The sequence below is a fragment of the Hetaerina americana genome, unplaced genomic scaffold (assembly GCF_022747635.1).
Source record: "Hetaerina americana unplaced genomic scaffold, ioHetAmer1.1.p SCAF_12, whole genome shotgun sequence".
Taxonomy (NCBI): Eukaryota; Metazoa; Arthropoda; class Insecta; order Odonata; family Calopterygidae; genus Hetaerina; species Hetaerina americana.
The window spans coordinates 6,849,501-6,873,923 of record NW_027286292.1 but is presented as its reverse complement, the minus strand read 5'-3'; the positions used below and the strand labels follow the sequence as shown (position 1 = coordinate 6,873,923).

Below are 24,423 nucleotides of genomic sequence, written 5' to 3'. Positions count from 1 at the left end.
TTTACCATCATCCATGATTTTCTCTACAGCTGGCTGATACTCCTTTCTTATCATTCCAGTTAATGCTTCTAACTTTCATTTAATAACCCTCCGCCCCTGTCTTATCTTTTTGAATCGGACGCTTCACTTCCTGAGCACTAAATTGTGATTGGAGCCCACATCTGCTTCTTGGCAACTATGCGAATTTATCACTCTGTTCCTAGACCTGTGCCTAACCACAATATAGTCTAATTGGTATCTTTGTGGATCCCCGGCCAAATTCCATGCATAACTATGCCATGCGTATTATTTAACCGGTCATACTTTCTTTTACCTAACTCTGTATTTAAATTCTTCCACTTCCTTCTCTCATCTATCTCTCTAATAATTTTGTCCATAATCCATGGTTTCCATGTCATTTTTCTGTTTATTGTCCCTATAGTTCCATTAATGGCTTGCAAAATCCCTTTTTTGTTATAAGCCCATTTTTCCTCATAGGTACTCAGCTCCCAGTCCTCACTCATAGTTTCCTCAATTGCCTGCTGATAGTCCTTCCTTATGGTTCCTGCTAATGCTTCCAAATGCCATTTCAATTAACCGTCTTCCCTGTTTAATCTTTTGGAATTGGATGCCAAACTCCATTATTACTAAATTATGGCCTGAGTCTGCATCTGCTCCCGGGACATTGAACTAATCATGCTGCTCCTAAATCTATGCCTAACCACAATATAGTCTGATTGGTATCTTTCTGGATCCCTGGCCATTTTCTATGCATAACTATGCCTACTGTGGTGTTTATTGTGATTATGCCGTCTCATGCAAAAGTCTATTGCTTTCTCCCCATGGTCGTTTCATATTACTAAACTATAATCCCCCACCCGACTGACTATATGTTCCTTTGTCTACCATCACATTCCAATTCCACATCAATATCAAACGTTCCTTTCCAGAAAAACCCATGATTATTTCCTCTAATTGACCATATACCCTGTTGATGCCTTCCTCCTAGAGATTGCTCAGTGGAAATAGACTTGAACAATGACCAAATTCATCAGTTCTGCTATTACTTCTACTGGCAACAGTCTAGTCCTTGCTGGCTCTAAGTTAACTACGCCACTTCCTACCTTTTTATTTAATATTATTGCAACCTCTTGCTGGCTGTCATCGTCTCTGTTTCATATTACTTTATAACCATCACAACAGTAATCCCCACAATCATTCCATCTCACCTCAGACAACCCTAAAATATTTGTACTTCCTCTCTTCATCTCTTGTTTAATATTTTAATTTTACTGAACTCAATATTGTCCTAACATTCCAAGTCCGTGTTCTAACTACTTCTTCTTTGTATCCTGTGCTGCTACTGTCACTTCCACTTTGCAAGGATTTTGTGAAGTGTTAACCTCTGAGGTCTTGACTCTCCTGCTGTCAGATAAGACAGCAGGAGTCCCTTAGTTGCCAGGACACCTTCCAAAAATCCTGTCTATCATCAGTTGATGGGATAATAATTGAGGTGGTTTCCCATTGTATTCCTCATTAGTGTTTTAAACATGATACCATCACTCAATGGCCACCCCATGGGTGTCAAATGCATTTGAAGTTGCCTCACTGAGGAACAGACACTGAATGAACTACCTTTAAGCTGGCTCCTACCATTCAACCTATTTGGCATGGTTGACTTTACCAGGAGCAAATATCATTGCTCCTGCCAGCACAGCTCTAGGGGTCATCAGAATACAAAAGCCCTTCTGTTGTGTCACGGTAGTCATCCATAGGTGGGGATACTAATTATATGATAATTATGCTACTACACACTATAATATACTACATAATAATTATACTAATACATAATAATTATATAATACAATAAAACAAAATCAATTAATCCTGCACATAACATAATAAGTAGTTTATAAAAGGATTAAAACTCACTTCAACTGTAAACATTCAATTAGAATTCTGTTGTTTAAGTTTTCCTCAGGTATTTTTGGTTTTGCTCTTAAAACTCTGCCAAAATCATTGTCGGTGATAGGGAACAATGAAAACAATGAAGCCTGTGAAAAATAAAACAAGGATTATCCATGCTGATTTTTCTAGAATAACTACTTTAATTTATACAATTAGGCTTCCAGACTGACAAAGTATGTTCTAAACAAAAGAAAGATTGGGTCAGCATACCACAAATTAGATTACTTCCATTTGCAACAGTATAATTATTCCAGAGCACATAGGCACGTTTAAGGACCAAAACTATGTCCATCCCTTTACCAGACCCATCATGACACTCCAGCAAACAGAAGGTCTGTGGCTTAATTCTCAGCATAGGTAAACATTTTTGCTATGAAATAGCAACTTTCCAATTTCCCCGCTAATACTGAGTTTGATTCAACAGTGATTATCCTATCCCTTTCTTACATTTCCAAATAATACTTTGAATGTATGCATATGTGCATATAAATAATTTTATCCGATAATAAATAAATATATTTAACATTGGCAGGTTACAAATACAAAATCCAAACTAAACATTTAAATTCCCTTCCTAATAATATCAAGACATTGATCCATATGAAAAAACATGAAGAATGAAATCAAACATGCATACAGGATAGTAACTTGGATTTAAAAATTATAACATGGCTGCTTCCTTTTAATAGCTCTTATTCATGGAGCATGAAGCATATACTTTGTTCATCAGTAAAAAAGTAGAATCAGTAGTATATCCAAGGAGATATCCTCAATTATGCTACAGATGAAACTGCTGAACAATAAAGGACAAAAATGGGGACCTTGTGTACATTAGACAGATTCCATAATAGTAAGTCCATCATATCATCATAAATAATAAGATAATAATTAATATTATATTAAATTGATCTTAACATACTGATTATGATTCAATAACTTTTTAACCAAGGTTAAAGGATAGGCTTTTTGACCAACCGCAAAGTTTTACTACGAATATCCTATGTCTCTAATTTTGGTAGAATTGTGGTTTACTCAGTCAAAAACTTAGCTCAGGTCCATGAGATAAACTTCAGTTTGTTTCCACTATTCTGTACCATCCACAATAAATTTCCTTAAGCTCAACAAATTAGTTTTTGCCTTTTTCTGCAAGAGAATCCATTAAATTCATGCTGATTTATATCAATGGAACCTTTTAGTAATTGGAGTCCTTCATAAATGATATGGCTCTAAAATAATTTAGCTAAACAACATTTAATGATTACACGATTATAACTATTGACAACATGAATGTCAACATTTTAAAACCGGATTGACAAATGACAGTATCAGACAATCACTGAAAGACACATCTGCACACAAACTGCATATGTGAATGAGTGATTCACCACAAATCTTCAGTATTTTAGGTGGCACTTCATCTCCAAAATTTAAAAAAATAGTGTTATTTGAGTAATTATAAATATCACCTAAAATCATTGAAATATCCAAAACTAAAAGAGAACATTAATGACCAAGTATTTATTTAAAAAAAATATCATACTTGATGACATTCTGCTCTCATTTTTTCATTTGTCTTGTCAATTACATCCGGAGGATGCCTCTTCAGTAATGCCAGTAGAAGATTATCATACTCATCTTTACTCATTTTTGATGGTGCAGGCAAAGATTTCAGTTTACTGGAAAGACAATAAGAATGTATACACTAAAATTCAAGGTAGTTATGATTTATAATCATATGAAAAACATTTCTTAGTACAACTGAAGGGAAAATTATTATTCATCTAACAAAACAAAAAGGAGAATTTAAATGCTTCACATAATTCTTTAGTCTTTGATAATAATAATAACTTCCTGCTGGTGGGAAGGCATTTATCCTTGTTCCAGGGATTTTTAAATGCTTTCCCATTCCCAAATCTGAGAAAAAATTGCAGGAAACTCAGGAATATGCTATTTTTACTCAGCAGACTCAATGGTAAATATATGCATGAACTATTTGCAATGAATTACATGGAAAGTTTTCCTAGACACCATGATCCTACAGTTATACCACTGAACTGTACTAAGAATGTAAATGAGCTTTTCTATAGCGATCAACATATTTTATAAACCCCAACTTAATGATGCTTTTAGATATATTCATCAGGTCAACATAAAAAATGAAGAAATTTTTCCACTTATGGTGAATTATTTCATAAAATTATCACAATTGCTTGCTTGTGTAATGAATTAATATTTCTCTAAAAGCTTTGCTTCAAAAATGAGAAGTAAAGTTATTTGAAGTATTATGTTGGTCTTTAGGTGAAAAAATTAAGTGTCAATATTTAGTTTCATGGCTATAATAGTTGAATGAGATTGGGAATATTAACACATTTTGAGGTATACAACCAGTATGTACATTTATAACCTGTATTGTATACAATAGGGTTTAATTTAATAGTTTGTATTCATTAAATTACTTATACTCTGAGCTTCCAAACTTGCAATATAGCAGAGACCTACCCAAAATGAAACTATTTAGTAACAATTACTCTTCAAGTAGTTATTATTGGTTATCTATAAAATTGATGTAAAAATATGATTTTGGGTTTGCATGAGTAATAATAATAATAATAATATTAATACTTTATTCATTTTGAAAAATGGTACAATCATATTAAATGTTGTCAATATAAATATTATTTAACATATAGACATAAGTTCTTAAATATGATGAAGATTGTCACAAAATAATTCATCCAATGAGTAAAGTGGGTGAGCAAGTAACCAGGTATATACCATATTGTTGAAACTCTGGATACCGTCTGATTTCAACTGAGTAGGCAGATAGTTATACAGTCGTATGTTCATATTATGAAATGTGTAGTAAGTTGATGATAATCTACAATAAGTAGTATTTAGATTTGATTCATCTCTTGCGGAGTAGTTATGGATGTTAGATTTCAATTGGTAAGTTTCTAGATTAACTTTCACATGAATCAGAGCCTTAAAGATAAATAAACTAAATACAGTCATGATTCCACACCTAATAAAAAAAGGTTTGCAGGAATCATGTGGTGGTATATTAGCAAGAGAGGGAATAGCTCTCTTTTTTAGTAGCAAAATTTGTTTAACATGTGGGGAATGACCCCATAACTCAACACCATAATTCAAATGACATTGAAAGAAGGCATGGTAAAGTGTTAAACGATACTCATTGGAAATGAGAAAGTTGAGCTTTTCAATGCAACAATTTCAGAGTGTAAAAATCATTCGCCTTGACTGGGATCCCAGTCAAGGCGAATGATTTTTACACTCTGAAATTGTTGCATTGAAATGCACATTAGCGGATGGCTCCGTTAAAAGTTACTGTTGCGGCATCTCCGGCAGTTTCTTTGGAAGTTGAGCTTTCTTAACATATAAACAGCTTTACTCAGTTTTTTACAGGTCTGATATCCTAATATCAGGATATGTATATGATTTCCCATTCCCAATTCCCAAAGGTTTAATAATATTGGGAATTTAGAAACCATAATTTCATAGAGATGAGATGAAACTCAGTAAAGTAAAATACTTTGGGAGAGGTAGTCAACATTAGGAGAGGCGATCAATAGCTAAGGTCATTGTGAAATTTTGTAATACTTAAAGCAGTAGAGGTAGGATTTTCAGAAAATGGGGAAAGGGCGCTTCTTCCTCTTCAGATAATTTTAATGAAAACCACCAAGGGGTTCACAACTTAATGTCCCATATGATAGATGCTGTAGTCCACCAGATGTACGCTCCACATGTCACTCAAGTAAGGATTGGAATGGATGCCTCTAAAAAATTAGACCACCACCTGGATTCAAAACCAGGCCTATGGGGTAGAAGGCCAGTACACTAGGCACTGAGCTAACATGATTCCCTACTTTTTTCAAGAATGATACTATGGCAAATATTCAAGATTAAATTAAAAGTGAGCAATCAACACCTGAGCTCAATGATGGATATGTCGGAGCAGAGGGTGCATTACATTTTTTTTGGAGACATGGGTAGTGAACTAAATGCCATGCAATTGCTCTGGTCAGCCACCAATAAATGCAGCGCCTGTAATATGCGGATGTAATGGCTGTTTACTCATAGATTGAGTTTGGTGAGAAATATGCATGGAAAGACAGCACCTTCAAACTTCATGGCTTTTACCAAAAAATGAAATTCCATCCAGCGAACTAACACATATTTTGGCAACTTTTTATTTCATCTTGTTGATTCAAGGCATGAGGATCTCCTTCATAAATATTCCAATATAACATACAGTGTAAATTATAAAAGTTTTTGATGATATTTACATACTTTAAGAATTTTGGTAAATCTTCTTTCTTAAGAAAGAGGAAGGCTAAGTTAAACATTTTAACATAGGAGGGCAAATTTTAGGACTTGCGGAACAATTTATTTATCTTCAAAGTGTTTTTGGCTAAAATCATCATAGTAGCAGGGAAATAGGAAGACGAACTGCATAGACAAAGAAGGCTTAAAAAGGAGGAGGTTATTGATCACAGGATTGCTGGGTAAGGATTTTAAGAAAAACTTTGGTATAGAACAGGGTTTTGTAGCAACGGAAGAATTGTAATGCTAACAAGATGATAGGCATAGGTTGGAGGATTTTGAAATGAGGGTGTGGAGAAGAATAAAAAGGCAAATTGGACAGAAAGGAAAACAAACAAAGAAGGACTATGCACAGGTGGTAGGGGGAGGAAAAGGATAGGTAATCTGGACAGAATGGCGGAAGATAGAATATGTGTGAAAATGAAAAAGAGTTTGGGGTTTCAGGGTGCGTCTTATTATGTGAGGTTAAGACATGTAGGCATATTTAGCCAATGACCATCTAAAACCTACCTGAAATGGCAGAATATCAAATAATGATAATATGACAGGTGTAACACTTCCATTTTTAGATGCCATCTTCTTATTATTCTCATGCAATATGCACAGCAAAGACTGCCCTTCATCTTTACTCCTGATTTTGATCTGTGTTTGACTAACATTTATTTTTATTATTATGCCTATTCCTTTGCGTACATATAGGGACTGTCTCATTTCTTCGTTGGAGAATCTTCATGTTTTGATAATGTACATATGATTCTCTAATGGATCAACAAAGAATGACATTTGAGTTAACAGCTCTAACTGGGTTCTTTCCTTTAATAGGTCTTTATACATATATGGGAATTTCATTTGCCATGGTGTTGTCTGTGAGCACAGGATTTTGTAGACGCTTTAAAGAAATGTAATTTGATTGCAGAGAGATTTGAGCAATCCTACCTCCAAAGAAACTGCGGGAGATGCCGCAACAGAAACTTTTAACGGAGTCACCCGCTAATGTGCATTTCAATGCAACAATTTCAGAGTGTAAAAATCATTCGCAGTCAAGGCGAATCATCCCAGTCAAGGCGAATGATTTTTACACTCTGAAATTGTTGCATTTCAATCCTACCTCCTTTGGATTTCTACTGACAGTCCCCTAACCCACCATGCCTAACACTTACTCATTTGCTTTCCTTTCTTTCAACTTCACCTATGCCATCCTTCTCCATACTCACTTCAAAAAAGTCTCCAAATAGGCACAGCCCATTACTTTGTTTCAATGACCATGTTTCCATGCTGTACAAAACAAAACCAAAAAGTTTACAGAAATACATCCTACTTAAAAATTAGGAGAGACTTAATTTTTGATGCTGCATGCTTAGTGTGTAATCCACCCAGCCACACACCCTGTCATGCTGTTACCATGTAGATAAATAGTAGCAGAGGGTGCCCAGCAGTGTCACCAAGAACTGAACCCAAGCCTGAGTTTGGATAGACCTCTGAGTCAGTAGCTCAGAGGTCTATCCACTGAAATACTGTGCCTCAGAATTTAGAAATCATGCATTTCGAAAGTAATGATTGAATTAGAGTCTTAACAATATTGAAAATTGTACCCATGAATTTTCTCACCATGACAGGGAATCGTAACATCAACATTAAAAATTTTACCTCAATGGATTGACATTGTACAAGGGTAAGTCAATGAAAAAAAACACAAAACTGGATAAAGGCAGAGGCAATACTAATCAAAGTAATTTCCTGAAATTTATTTCACTTATCTACATATTCATCGTGCACATTGAGACACTTTCCTCATCTTATCACTGGCATATTTGTTGAAGTGAATGAATTAAACCTTAATTCTGAGTGAAACACATACTGCCATATGTGTGGGAAAAAAGGATTTTTTTCAAATTGTAGTTTCAATCTCAAAAATTTCCATAAAAGGTTATCCAAATCGGACCTAGCCTATGTTACTTTCTGAATTTTTACCTTATTGATGCAAATAATTAGAAGGCCTTACTCTATACTGACTTGCAGTGATTGGTCCCAAAAACAAAGAAATTAATTTTCAGATTATTAGTATTAATTATCATTTATTTAATTATATTATAATTAAAATTTATATACATACAAACACAATTTTTAATTTAAAAAAACACAGCAGTCAACCAGACGACTGATTTGAAGCATATATTACAGAATAAAACCTATCAGAACACTTCTTTTAGAGTATCCGAGTTGTTATGATAGAACTAACCATGGTATTTGCCTAATTTATGGGTATCCATTTATTTGAATTTAAATGTGTATTTAATATAATTAAAACGAAATTCTTGGCTAGCAGCAATAGAAAAGAAGCAAACAATCATAATCTGCTAAAACCATCAATATTTTTTCTGGCAGATTAGCATTGGTGTAGAGACTGGTGGCTTAAGGGCAACCACTGTCTCATGGACCATTACTTAGGGAAGAAAGGAACAAGTTTCAGTTACTAATGTGCCATGAGGTTACAGACCTGCCTTCTGACTTCCAGCCATCTTCAGGAATGTCTATCTCATATTCATGCTTTACATCCATTTCCTCAGCATCTTCCTTTCCTGACAATTGACTTCCTCTTGACTTAACATTGCATTTGACAACCACATAGTCTGATGTGTAATAATGAATCAGCTCTTTGATTTGTGGAGGAAGGTCGCACCTAAAAATACAAAAATGATTGGTGTGTTATAATTATTTACCGTCTCCATGCCAACCACACCTAGTTCAAAATACATATCAATCACCAAAAACGGTGCATCAAAAATCCTCATCATAAGTATACTTGCGAAAAAATGGAATAACTGAGTCAAATTTTATGCTAGGAATAAAATTCAATTTTTATTTAGGAAATTTCTTTTATTTTGGAGGCTAACTTATGCACGTGGAAGTGAAGTTTATTTTTAAGTTTTGGAGAATGACTAATTTATGCACATCGCAGAGTGACTTTCAATTCTATACTTATGTATCAACAGTACTGCAGGCCATCAAGAAAATCACAGACTGCAAATATGGTGGCTATTGTACTGGCTTCCTACCCAGAGGGCCCAGGTCAGAATCCTAGAGATGACATATTTTTCAGTGGTATCCTGATCCCTACTTGAGTTGCTTTGCAAAGAAAACTTTGAATGAGTACGCTGTTGTCCCATGGGACTGTGAGCTGCGCACTGCTTCGTGCCTTTCAATAAGAATAAGCCAATGCCAATGTTGGGTTTCTATCCACCCTTCCTCCTTTCCCATCTATTTAAATGGCACAGATGACCATAGCTGTCAGTCATCTCCCCTAAAACTACTATAACAGACTGCAAATGGATTGCATTGTATGTTGAGAGGTGGATGAAAGCCCCCATTCACCAAGCAGATGGTAATAGGCAGATAAAATACACTACATCCCAAATATGGTGGCATAAAGTTATGTACTTAAACAGGCCTGATGCTAGTATTTATAATGATTGTATATTCTATGCCTTACAAATATCCCACAGACAGTTATTAAGTGCTTAGGTTTTACAATACATTCGAGCTAATTTTTTTGACAGCCAACTAAAAGTTATAGGCATAAAATCTTCAATTTACTATACTAGAACGATTCCATAGTGAAAACTTATTTTGAACAATGCATTAGTGTATTGCAGCTCTTCTCATATTTATTCAAAAGAGAGCTGCCATAAGGTATCTGAATATCTTGAGAAACCACCTGATTATTTTTAACGGAAACTTCATTATACATTTGCCTATTTCATTCAAGCATCAATGATTCTTAAATATGCTACTTACAAAAATATATCCCAAGACTCATCCATACTAAGCATTTGACAGTTGCTTAGAGCTGATTATGGAATACTTTGCCTAAATTCCGGGGTATTTTTGTACAGCTTAACTATTATATGATAGTTCCCTAAAATTTTGATGGCCTCAAAAAAATAAATGTAGAACACAAATGATGAATCTTACTATGGAGGAGGTTGGAAGAGGAAAGGGGATAGAGGGGATCACCTCAGGTAGAATAGGGGGTGGCAGTCAGCCCTCGCGTAATTGGCAGGAGAGGACTTAGGGAGAGAAGGGGAGGGGAGGGAGAGAAGGGGAGGCAAGGGAGAGAAGGGGAGGGGAGGGAGATAAGGGGAGGCAAGGGAGAGAAGGGGAGGGGAAGGGTTAAAAGGGAATGTGGTTGGGAGTGGGGACGTGAGTTAACTCAGTCATAGGGGCCCTCTCTTGCTTATGCTGACGTAGATGTCTCCCCAAAGCCCGCCAAATGTCCTCCTAAGGCCCATCTGTTAGTTCTTATAATGAAAAACAAAAAAAAATACTTTTTATAAATAATTGAAAACTGATATTTTACAGCAGTGGAGAAATGTGATTGGAGACTGGAAATGAAGGGAGGTAGCCCACAAGACACCACGGGGACCAAATGTTGCAGTGCACTGTATTCACCTCTCCCGTAAAAACATGACCGATTCATCCCTGTATCCACTACATGTAGATATGAAACGAAATGTATGATACAAAAAAGGTACTACTCATGGAAGTTTGCCTGTGAATCCTGAAATATTCAGCAAATAAAGACATACAGGGTCTGTCCCAAAAAGTAAAAAAAATTATTCCTGGCATAGTGGACGACTGGAGTGGGATGATTTGTGGTAGGAAAAATGGTGAGAGGCCTTGGGAAAGCAACACAACCCGCATCAGTTGTCTGCAGGCTGTAACAGTCTGCGGATTGGTGCTAGGCTTAACCCCTGTTTGAGAGTCGTGCCACAAATTCATGATGCCACTTTCCATGGAGCAATGATATACAATAAAATTTTGTGTTAAACTCAGAAAATCACATTCAGAGAAGAGGTTGTTGATGAGGAATGCCCAAATATCCATCGATCCATCAACAACACAGTGTGATGAAAACAAGGAAAAAGTGAGACACTTGCTCAATTCTGATGGAAGCCCAAGTGTACGGACATTAGCAGAAGAGTGCATTATTCAGAAAACCACAGTGCATTGAATTCTAACAGAAGATTTAGCCATGAGAAAGGTGTGCCAAGATGGTCCCCAAGGTGCTATTAGAAGACTGCTTGCGTGACAATCTTGCCATTGACATCTTGGACCACGGTGAAAGTGACCCAAAGTTTTTAGAATAGGTGGTTACTGGTGGCGAGACATGGGTCTTTGAGTATGATCCAAGTATAACCCCTTTGAGCACCATTTTGGACCACAGGAATTTGTCAAAGATGCCACAATGAGATACCTGAATGAGGGTCCAGTTCATACCTGACAGAAGGCGTACCAGAAGTGTTGCAGAGGTGCTGAGATTGGTGTGTTGATGCTCAAGGGTGCTGTTTTGAAGAGTTTTAGTGAATTTAACTTAGAACTACAATAGGAATTTCTCCAGATTCATTCTACTTATTGTTTGGGACAAGCCCTGTACTTAAGGGAATCCTTTGAAAAAATTATAACTGGTAAACAAATGGAAATGCAATACTAAGTAATTGAGTGTTAATTCCTGATGCATCATGAAAATGCCTACTACAATAAAATAGTTGGGTGGCATAGGTGTGACGAGCATAAAAACATAAGAGTGTTTAATCCTCATGAGTGTATTTACCATGTACTCAATGTTTTTTTGCTTGTCATATATGTGTCACTCAATTATTTAACTATGTATGTATACATAAACATTACTTGGTTCCAGTTATAATGACTAATAAACATCAAAACATACATAGGTTCCGAAGGTTGGACATGAAAGGCAGTTCTTTTTTTCTTTGGCAGGAATTTCACTTCAATATCAAATAATGTTGTTTCATATAATTCCTTCAATTCTGAGTTTCCTAAGGATTCAACATTTTTCTCCCAGGTTTCTTCAAAATCTTTCACTGTAGTGGTTTCATCTGATTCCTGTAAAATGTAAGGCTATTTTTATTTTTCTTAAAAGCATATATTTATATAAACAAATTTTCAATAATTCAAAATTATACACTTGAAATATAATGTTTACTAGAACAGATAATGAGATTAACACACATTTTTGAAAATTATTTTAAAGTGTTTCTGTCATGCATTTAAAAATATTTTTTAACAACTATTAGTTTGGTTAATAGTTATCATTGTTTTGACAATTTTCCCATTCATAATATCATAGCAACCATATTGTTTATTTAGCCATTTTACAATATGCTCTTAACTAAGTTGATAGCCACACCCTCTAAAAATACAATTACAAAAATACTAATGTCACTAAATTTTTGTAGATTTGGTTCTGAGGTGTAATATTTAAAACTGGGGATGGAACACAACTAAATCAGCCTTTAGCTTCATGTGGCTCTACCCATGTGTGCAGGGATCTACAAGGGTGGGCATTCATTTCCTAAACCATTGGGTGAACCAAATATAATAAAACTTTCTTGGTTGAATCAAAAGGACTTTGAAGAGGAACATCCAGTAAACATTATGTGCACATATTCCTTCTTCTCAGAGAAGAAGTGGGCATTAGGCATGTTGCAGAGCATGTTTAGTAAATATGGAGGCACTCTGTGGCCTGGGGTATGATCTTGCATGGTGAAATTTTCCTCTCATATATGAGCTCCTAAATTATGGTCCAAAGAAAATATTTAATCCATTATACTCTTGCTTATCTCATTCATTTCATTTTGCATCTAAGCTTCTTCATTACAATGAATTTGGTATTTTAAATTAATATTATCATCTGCCCAGCCTATTTAGCACCCTATAAACATCACAATGGTTTAAATTAGGGTTTACTTTAATAGTTTTCATCATGAAATGCAGAAAAAAATATGAGCTGAGAACAAAGGTTGAATTACCATGCTAAAATATTCAAAATTAGTATAATATTCAGGAAATAAAAAGTTTCTTTTATAAAAGATAGCATGAAAAATGTCTGGGAAGAAGTATGGGATTTTTCCATTGAGAAACCAGCTTGTGGATATGAATATTTATTTCAATCATCACCTTGTGTTATTTTTGTATATGATGAAAATAAATGTTAAAGGCAATGAAAAAAATTTCCTCTGGATAGTACTAAATATCAGTGGAAAGAAGCAAAAGATGAAGACATCTGCCCCATTAAGAAGAAGGAATTACCTAACCGAATTTATAGGAATGGAAGAAGGGTAGAGATTAACCTGGCGTTAAATTGCTCTTCTCTCAAGAAAGGAAAGCTAACAGTGTGCTTCATCTAACTGTGCACTAGTCACTACAATTTGATCTAAAATGATACTCCTATAAAGGCAAATAATTAATATAAAGTTAGCCTAAAACAAAAATTCTTATGTCCCATATTAGGTATTTCTTCTATGTATATTTTGGAATATAGTGATCAATTCTTCTTAGAATATGCCACAGCATTCTACAGTACCCCAGGACCAACAGGGAGAGTGTATTGCAAAATTCTTCTCAACATACTCATAGGTAGAATAATAGAAAGGTAGAATAATTAGCCAAGCATGGGACTCAGCCACATCCCCAACAATTTCTCAAGTGTCATGCCATTTGAAGAATCTATCATTTAGACTAAATACCTAATTAACATAGCTATCAAATGCCTATGGACAAAAATAATGAGAAAAGGAGTTATCTTCAGTTATGGACTATTTCTGAGCCATTGTGCTACGTCTCCATCCCACCCCCATCCAATACTGCTCATGGAAGAAGGTACCTGCAATGAATGAGGGGATAAGTGATAATGTGCATGTTTGAGTGCTAGTGAATGCAAACGCCTCTGACAAGTGTTAATGGAATGAAACACAGCCCAGGGAGAAAATATTGGTTCCTCCTTTTTATTTCCCACAATTTCCCCTTGCCCTCAAAATTAACTCAACCATCACAGTTCCTATAAGGAAGGTGGAGCTGGGGATGAGGGAGTATTACGATGCACCACTTTCAGAGGTACCTGGCCCACCAGGGTGTTTTTGAATTCCCAGCAAGGGGCTAAATAAGCAGCCCACAGCTAATGGGGAACATATTTTTATTGCTATTGTTTAATTTGCTGTAAATTAAATTTCATATTTTAATAAAAGTAGTATTTGTACCAGTGATAAATAACCATAAACACAGCAATCAATCAGAAGGTCGGTTTGGTAGGAGATGGTATAGTTCACCCAGTACGAAGCCTGACGGCATGTGAAATTCACACATTAGGGTAGGGGGGCCAGTTCCTTTCCCTGTATCTGTTATGGTTTCCCAGGAAGAACTGGTACCCAAAAAATCACATAGCTTGGGTGGAGCTGCAGGTGTCAAGAGAAGCTTGCCTGGGAATTGAATCCAGCCCCTTCGGTCAGTAGTCCAATACTCTACCCCTAGACTACTGCGATCTACCAGTGATAAATATATTGGGGCTAATTGGTTGGGTCATTATAACTCATCAAAAAATTTGGGCAGTATACCAATTTGTTAGGAAAGAGACAGAGGTAGTAATTGAGTTTATTTTTCCAAGATAAATGCAACAAAAACATTTTCAACAAGACAATTTAAACATTCAGTATTATGCCAATGGGTTTGATTGTGGGCACAAAGATTTCGAACAAGTTTTTGGTAATTACTTTGTGGTACCAATACTGGAGTTAAAGAGCCAAATTTTATACAAACAGACAGAAATATCTTCAGGGGGATCTTAATGACATGGCTATCAGTTTAGCTTTCCCAAATAAAATGGTGCATGTTAGGAAAGAAATGGAATTACGAGACGTCTCACTATTAGCTTGGAGAGATGCTACCAACCAATCCAGGATGGACAAACCATAATGATTAGGGCTCATTGTACTAGCCTGGTTATACTCCCTTCCTTCTCAACTATTGCAAGAATAGACAACTATATTGTAAGACCAAAGACCAGATGGAGGGTAATGAATTTGTAGATATGGTGCAATAAATTGGCCCCAACATTCCTACCACTGGAAAAGGTTTCCATTTCCAGTGATTAGTGAGTTGTGTTGGGTCCTGAAAACATGTTTATCCCAGAACTATTTCAAGTGCAGCAACAAATACTTCATACCAACCCAAGGCCCGACCATGGGATCCCCTTTATCTCCTCTGCTAGTGGACATCTATATGAACCAGGTGGAAAGTGTTCTGTTCTCCTCATGTAACGAATTGGTAAAAAACATAGCCTGTTGGCACCGATATGTACATGATATATTTTGTGTATGGGCAGGTTCACAAAGACAACTCAACAGCTCCTTTCTAAATTCCTTACACAAAAACATTAGGTTCTCAAAGGAGGAAAAACTTCACGAGTCCATTAATTTTTTAGATATATCTATCACAAAAAATAATCAGCAAGTGGACTTCTCCATTTTCAGGAAATATACTTGCACAGATCATGTCATTCACTTCACATCAAGACATAATTTTCCCCAAAAATTAGCGACGTTCAACTCAATGGTCCACTGTTTGACTAGTATTCCCTTGTCCCCACAAAATACCCAAAAAGAACTCCAAATAATAAAAATGATAGCTGAAATAACAGTTTCTGCTCCCAATTAGTTGCGAAATTGTATCAGAAAAAATTAGAAAAAATAGCAGTCACACCCATTTTTAAATCCATCCCTAAGAAAGACACATCGAAATGGAAAAGAATTTTCTTTCTGGGGGATTCGTCTCATAAAGTGACCAGCAACTTTCCAGAGAACAGAATAAAACCAGCCTTCTATAATAAAAGCAACTTAGGAAACTATCCATTAAATAGCAAGGATAAAATTCCCATAATGGAAGAAAATGGAGAGTGTACATTGTGTTGGGAGTGCTCTGCTATTTATATTGGACAAACCAGGAGAAAATTCTGTGAACATGTGAAAGAACATTACACCTGTTTCAGAAACAGAAATCCTTCTTCCTATTTTGCCAAACACCTACTGAACAATAATCACACAAGTGATTTTGCTGCTGAGATTTTACATTTGGAGAAGAAAGGTTCAACAGTAGATGCCCAAGAACATTTGGAAAGTTCCAAGAACACTCATCAAAAGGGTATATTGGTTAATGACCTGTTGTATTCCTCCTGCTCCCCCCTCCTGGACCTCCCTCTGTTCTCCAGCCCCTCTCCCCCCCTGATGCCAAACCTAACTGCCCCCTCCCCCATACACACACCAGTTTCCCTCCTCCCACTTTACCAGCACCCTCTCCTCTTCTCTGCCTAGTATATGAAGCTGTTTGTCCACTGTATTTCACCTGATGATGACTCAGTAAATAAAAAACTAGGTGGTGTATAATAAAATAAATGTGGAAAAACAAAGTATTTTCTTTTCTGAGTATAGTTCCCTTTAGGTAACGGGAACTGCTTTTTGTTTTCATCACGAGGTAATAAGAAAATACCCCTGAACAATGAAAGAAGATACTTTCAAATTTAATAAAGAACATAGATTTTAAGTAGGTAGGAAATCCAGTCTAACTTCCAAACAATTCTATTCAGACTCTTAAATGTGTTCAAAATCTATGAGGAAGCACACCTTCCCCATCTAATACACCGAAAAACCAACCCCTTAGAGTATAAGTACTTCGGTTTACATACCATTGTAACAACCAATGTTCAAATGTCATTCATAGTTCGCAATGAAGTCTGCAGAACGTTTCAAGATTGGAATTCCTGCAATTTAACATTTATAAATTGTTACCATATTAACACACAATTTCATGGTTAGATTACATATTTTAATTGTATAGGTTAGCACACAACGAAATATCATAACTATCAAAAATTTTACATTCCTCCAAAACAGGCTTACAACACATTGCTAGCTTAACTCTACAAAGGAAATTGAAACGAACAGCTCAAAGGAGTAGCCAAATCTGCAACATTTGTTAACAATAATTAGAAAGGGGTATTATACTACATATCAGTTGCAAAGCAATTGTAAAAATCAGTTCAGGAGTGGAAATTGTTTGTGAATGCGGGAATATTATATGACATTTTATGTTTTACCTAAGATTCATCGAAGCATCACACAAATGGTTTTTATTCACCCTAGCAATACGCCGGAAAATGCAAATATTTAAAATAAATATTAATTAATACTTAACTGGACATAAATACAACAATATGGAGCCCTTAAATGCCTTGCCTTGTTTCACATGTCTGAAAGCTAAAAACACGCCTACATTCGTCAAAATAATCTTCATGTTACTGATAGTGTTATCTGATAATCAAAGAATGACGCTCTGGAAAGATGTGTACACATGAAACCTTTATGACACATACCCATTTCATCGATGGATTGCGAGAAAAACGATTAAACTAGAGATTCGATTCACATAAAAATGGATACTAATGAAATATTATCTAACATCGCCCGAAGACATCAATTTGGAATTTCTCGAATAGTAAACCCTCTGCGACTCAGATTGTCTCTCATTAAAACTGGAAGACTTCTCCGCAGAGAAACTCATATTTTGAAATCGTAGTTTCTGGCTAGATTCCTACTTTGCTATAATATTAAAAACTAGCTTTGAAAATGTTCTCGTTCTCTCAATTTCGCGTTTTCAAAATCAATTTCCCCTCCAAACGGAAACCGCTGAGCACCTTTCTGATGGTAGAGATAAGGCAGAAAATTTAGAGACCTCATATGTTACATAACTTCACAAAATGCAGGGGCTAATATGTAGAACATGTGCTTTCTCAAATTAAGTCTTTCGGAAATCCTACGGAAAATGACAACTCATTACTTACATTCAAACAGGACAGGAAATTCAATCATTTATACTCAATATAAAACTTAGCATTCAAGATTTAAAACTAAAACTTTATTGTGCATTATACGTCTATTTTGCAACAATACCGTATTTACCAGCCCATATGATGCACCAGCGCAAAGGACGCAAGTCCTAGCTTTAAAAATTGAAAATTCTTAACTCCATATAGACACACGAAACGTATTGTGATTTCCAAATAAGAACGTAGGAAAATGTTTTGGATAATGCCGAAAAGGATCAAAGTATTTTTATGTGAACCCTCTATATGAAGAAACTTGAATTTTTCATTACAAAAATAGTTACAGAATAACGTAAATTCATCATAATATCTCAGAAATTCGTCATCACTATTTCTAAAATCATACACAGTTATTTCCACTTGAGTTGTCACAATCCTCGTACAGTGTCATTTCACTTCCATCTAGTGCATGGTGCAGGAATGCTATTCTTCCCGTGGTTTATTACACATTTCTTAACATACTCCTAAAGTTTTGGCCATTAAGGAGTACATGAATTAAAAGGTTTTTTTACTCCTATCTGCATTAACCAAATCAATTTTCTGCTTCCTCCTCTTATTACCTTCTCAGTCTGAGGTGGGCCAAAATGCCTCTCTTCTGACCTGTTTCCATGTTCTGAAGCTAACTCATGGGGCCTGGCACCCTACTCCAGTAAAAAAATTGCAACATTTCCCTAAAAAAATAATAATGGATGAATTGATCAGTAATGACCTGGTTGTTGAATGGACATTGATTTAATGGAACATGTAATGTACCAAGCTTGAATGGAAAAGTTAAGGATATTATAAATGATTTAACCAATGGGAGTGGGAGTGGATATCAAGGTAATGGCAGGTATAAAAAAGAATGGCCATAGACAGGAATTGATTGGCAGGTATTGATATTATTTAACTGATTGGAATGGGAAAAACTAAGTGATCAAAATTTTAGGTTCTTCCAAAATACAAATGGAAACAAGATATATCTAATTGGAAGGAAATTAATGATAGGGCAATAAGAATAACAATGCAAGTACATGGAAGTAAAATGGCCCTAATGAAGATGTGCCAGATGAGAAGATATGGAATTTTTATGAGAACCTAGAAAAAGTGGTCAATTACTGTTTGAATTGACATGAGTTGGTAATAATGGGTAGATTCAATGAAAGAGTTAGGAGGAGAATAAATGATGAGGTTGTAAGTCCTTGGGGATATGATACAGAAACTGACAATGGGAGAAGATTGATTGATTTTAGATAGGGTAAGAAATATGTTCTTATGAATACAATATTTTTAGCATAAAAAACCTATAACTTTATTTGTATTCATGCATCAAGAGACCTGAAATCAATCATTAGCTGTGTATTTGTAAGAAAATTATGTTTAAGCAAAGTGCAGGATGTGAGAGTAAAGAGAGGAACAGAATGAGGCTAAAACTATCATGAACTTGTTACAGAAATAGCTTTTCCAATTTAACTGAAGTACAATGGATGCGATTAGAAGAAGCAGGGTCATCAAACCACTATTGCAGGAGGCGTGAAATACACATTTATATCAACAAAGGGTCAAGCAAAAACTGCTTGCAGCCAATGAGAATCAGGATGATGAAGTAATATACAGTACCTTGAATTAATTGATTGAAGAAAAATTCAAAGAAACTTTCGGAAGAGAGATAAGAAATAAAGGAGGAATGGAATGGATGACCAAAGAGGCACCGGAATTAGCAGGCAAAAAAAGAAATTGTATCAGATATGATTGAACTCAAGGACTTACTAAATGTATGAGGACACATGGGATAGAATATTCAGGGAAATAATTTCTGGGACTAAAAAGATCTGCAGAATCCAGGAGAATGATGAGAAAAATGAAAATTACAGACAATCCTGCACCAGCTCTATAACCTCTTTCTATGGAACAATAGAAACAGCAATTTGAAGAGCTTTTATTGGAGAAAATACTGCATAAATTTGAAGAAAATTATTGGGATTCTGGTGGAATGCAGTGTATGAAGCCCATTTTAAAGTTAGAAATGAGACAAACCCAAAAAAGTTGGAATGAATATAAAAGTGGACCAGAGGGAATTATGAAAGAATTATATAAAAATGGATCTTCACTGCTGGTAAGGCTTCTCAGTAAAATATTTTACCAGATTCTTGATGGAGATGAAATACTGGAAGACTGTTGTTTATCTATATATCTGTTATCTATAAGTGGGAAATAAGAAAGACCCAAATAATTACAAGGGCAAGTGCATCAGTGCAATGGCATCAATCAGTAGAATTTTAAGAGCATTCCAAAAAGTAGGCGGAGTTGAAATCAAAGGGAATATAAGGGAAGATCAGGCTGGATTTACTGTGGGACAATCCTGCATAGACAATATTTTTAGCCCATTTTTATTGTTCAATCAAAGTTGTGAAGTTATTTTGATATTTGTGGATCTTTAAAAGGCCTATGATTCTGTACCTTTTGTTCAACTTTGGAAAGTATTGAAACAGATTGGTATTGGATATCAAACATCACTTTATAAACATGCATACCAGCAGTCTCAAACTGCAGTTATGATAGGAAAGAAATTCTCTGCTTTGTTCTGAACATCTAAAGTGCTTAGACAAGGCTGTGGCATGTCCCTCACCTTTTAAAAATATATGCTCAAAATATGCTGTAACAATTGAATCAGTCTTGTGGAGGTGTGAATATCCCCTTAAGCCATGGAAAAATATACTCTCAATGGTTTGCAAATGACCGGGGAGAACCAGATAAGAATAAGGAGGACCAGATTGCTTAACGCCAGGAGGATGCTGAGTTTATGATAAGAAAATTTTTGGGAGCCTTTGAAGGAAAAGAACTTTAAGTACACATGGAGACAACTGAATATCTGATGATAGAATGTGATGTAAAATATATTAATTTGCCACAAAGAACGATCAAAGAAATAAAGCAGAATGAGTATGAAGATTCCATGATACACACACATCATTTCACAATGTATGTATAACAATATTGTTTGTATAATGTATATGTCCCTCCCCGGACTACAACCTTGACGTGGTGGAAGGGCTTGTGCGTTCCCATGACCCCTAAAACTGTGCTGGCGGGAGTAATAAAAATTGCTCCTGGTAGGGTCACCCATGCCAGATAGGTCGAAGGTTAGGAGCCAGATGAAAGGTAGTCCATGCAGCGTCTGTTCCTCAGTGAGGCGGCTGCAATGGCGTCTGGCCCCAGTGGGGCGGCCAGTAAGTGATGGTGTCACGTTAAAAACACTATTGAGGAAGGCAATGGGAAACCACCTCAATTATCATTCCCAAGATTTGAATGATGGACAACACAGAGATTTTGAGTCCTGGCAACCACGGGGCTCGGCCCAATCGGCCGTGTGTCATGCCTGGCAGCGGGGGAGGCAAGGCTTCCGCGGTCGTCATCCCACGAAACCCTTGCAAGGGAAAACCAGCAGCAGCAGGACAGAAGACGCAGGAGAAGAAGACCAAATTAGTTAGAATAGGAACGTGGAATGTTAGGACAATGATGAGGACAGGGAAATTGGAGAATGTTAAGCGAGAGATGGAAAGGGGAAAAATAGATATTTTAGGTCTATGCGAGGCGAGATGGTAGGATAGCGGGGATTACTGGAGTGATAATTATAGAATAATATACAGTGGCGGGGACGAGAGCCAACGAGGGGATGCCATAGTATTAAATGAAGAGGTAGGAAGAAGGGTAGTCAACATAGAGCAGGTAACCGATAGAATACTACTAGTGGAGATAAAAGCAGAACCGACGAACTTAGTTATTATTCAGGTATACATGCCACGGAGCAACCATAAGGAAGAAGAGGTCGATAGGATATACGATCAGTTAGAGGACATGATCGCGTGTGTTCCTGCAGGGAAACATTTGATAGTGATGGGGGATTGGAATGCGACGGTAGGCGAAGGAAGGGATGGTGATAAGGTGGGGGACTACGGTTTAGGCATGAGGAATGACCGCGGGGAGAAAGCAGTTGAGTTCTGCAGGAGACAGGGGTTAGTCATCACCAACACTTGGTTTAGACACCACAAAAGACACAGGTATACATGAAAAATGCCAGGTGACTCAGGAAGATATCACCTAGATTATATCCTGGTTAGACACAGGTTTAGGAACAGTGTGATAAATTCCCACAGCTTCCCGGGAGCGGATGCGGACTCAGACCACAATTTAGTTGTTATGAAATGTAGCGTACGTTTCAAAAAGATAAGGCAGGGGCGGTGAGTTAGAAAATGGAATGTAGAAGCATTAAATGGGTTGAAAAGGAAGGAATACAAACAGGCGGTAGAGAAAATCATGGAGGATGGTAAAGGGCTTAGTACTATCGAAGAAAAATGGGAAATGATCAAGAAAGGGTTGTCTAAAGCCGTAAAAGACGCTATTGGAACCGTTAACGCTAAAAGGACTAGGAAACCATGGATCACGGATGAGATGATCACAAAGATGGATGAGCGGCAAAAATGGAAGAATATAAATACAGAATTAGGCAAAATGAAGTACAAAGAATTGAACAATAAATTGAGGCAGGCAACAAATAAAGAAAAGGAAGCATGGTGGAAGACGCAGTGCGAGGATATGGAAAGTCTGCAGAGGAAGGGTGAAATCCGTGCGCTGTACAGCAAAGTTAAATCGTTATAGGGAAGTAAGAAAAGGAGATCTACAGGCCTGTATGCTAACAGTTAGAGATAAGGCGGGTAAAGTAATAGTTGACGCAGGAAAGATCCAAGAGAGATGGAAGGAGTATATAGAAGAACTGTATAGTAAAGAACTCAGACCAACAAAGTTAGACATTGAAAATTACGTAGAGGAGGACAGCTTAGGTCCAGGCATACTAGACAATGAGATAGAAAGGGCATTAAGGGAGATGAAACTAAATAAGGCCGTGGGGGTAGATAACATTCCCGTGGAACTTTTAAAATGCTTAGGAAAATGTGGGAGGAAGAGGCTATATGGGCTGATCTGTAGTATTTATGAAGAGGGAATCTGGCCGGAAGACTTTGTGAGATCAGTTTTAGTTCCTATTCCGAAAAAGGTAAAGGCCACGTCATGTGAGGACTATAGGACAATTAGTTTGATATCCCACGCAGCTAAAGTTGTTCTCAGGATCATAAACAAAAGGATAGAGAGTAGGGCAAATGATTACTTAGGGGATGATCAGTTTGGGTTTAGGAAGGGGAGAGGTACGCGTGATGCCAATGCAGTAATGAGATTATTAATCGAGAGGAATATAGAGCACAACCAGGAGGTATTTGCCTGTTTCGTAGATTTCGAAAAAGCGTTTGATAGAGTGAATTGGGAAAAACTAATGAGTATATTGCAGAAAATAGGAATAGACTGGAGGGAAAGGAGGCTAATCCGCAACCTGTACATGTCTCAGACTGCTCAGGTGCGAGTGGGGAATGGGGAGTCCGAATGGGCAGTGTTAGGAAGAGGTGTAAGGCAGGGTTGCCCATTATCACCGTTGCTGTTCAACCTGTATGCAGAGGAAATGATCAAAGAGGCATGGGAAGAACTCGAAGTAGGAATGAAAGTTGGCGGGGAATTCGTAAAATCAGTTAGGTTTGCTGATGACCAAGCTTTAGTTTGTCAGTCAGCCAAGGGGCTGCAAGCATTGCTGAGTGAATTGGAAATTCAGTGCGACAGGTATGGGATGAGAATCAACATTAATAAAACAAAGGTTATGCGATTTTCTAGAAAGAAAAAGGCCAAGCTTAACATTAAAATAGGAGGGCAAAAACTAGAGCAGGTAGAACAGTTTACGTATCTCGGTAGTGTTTTGGACCAACACGGTCAAAGTAGTAGGGACGTAAGGAGAAGAATTGCGCTAGGCAAAGAGGCTTTCACAAGGAGGAGGGAGTTGATGACAGGGACTTTGAGTAAGGATGTTAAGAAAAGACTCGTAAAAACTTTGATATGGAGTGTAGCTATGTACGGTGCGGAAATGTGGTCATTGAAGCAGGAGGATGGACGTAGATTGGAGGCTTTTGAAATGCGGGTGTGGAGAAGAATGGAGAAGGTGAAATGGACAGAGAAGAAAACAAATGAGGAAGTACTTGGTATGGTGGGCGAAGAGAGGGGTTTTTTGGGAGCAATCCTATGGAGGCAGGAAAAGTGGATGAAGGGGGTGTTGACCGGCAGTGGGATGTTGAAGACTGTGATAGAGGGTAGAATGTTGGGCAAAAGAGGAAAGGGAAGGAACGGGATAGGGATGTTGGACAGGATGAAGGGCGGAAGAAAGTACTCAGAGATGAAGAGGGACCTGATATAGAGTAGGATGATGGATTTTGTGTTTTGTAAGGAGTAATAAAATATTTGCTTGGTAGTTGTGTCCATCCAAAAACCTACCTTAACCGGTAGATTACCTTAAAAAAAAATGTAATGTAAAATAAGTGGGTCGCGGTAGT

At 36.7% G+C, this 24,423-nt stretch overlaps 1 protein-coding gene across 1 annotated transcript in view; it reads right to left on the bottom strand.

Moving 5' to 3' along the window:
- Positions 1-24,423, bottom strand: part of LOC139685795 (dedicator of cytokinesis protein 7-like) — a 95,832-nt gene that overhangs the window by 46,830 nt on the left and 24,579 nt on the right. Inside the window, exons 4-5 of the mRNA XM_071582913.1 lie at positions 8,786-8,968; positions 7,478-7,563 (exon numbers count right to left, since the gene is read on the bottom strand). Coding sequence (XP_071439014.1) covers positions 7,478-7,563; positions 8,786-8,968 — 269 coding nt within the window. The remainder of the gene's footprint in view (positions 1-7,477; positions 7,564-8,785; positions 8,969-24,423) is intronic.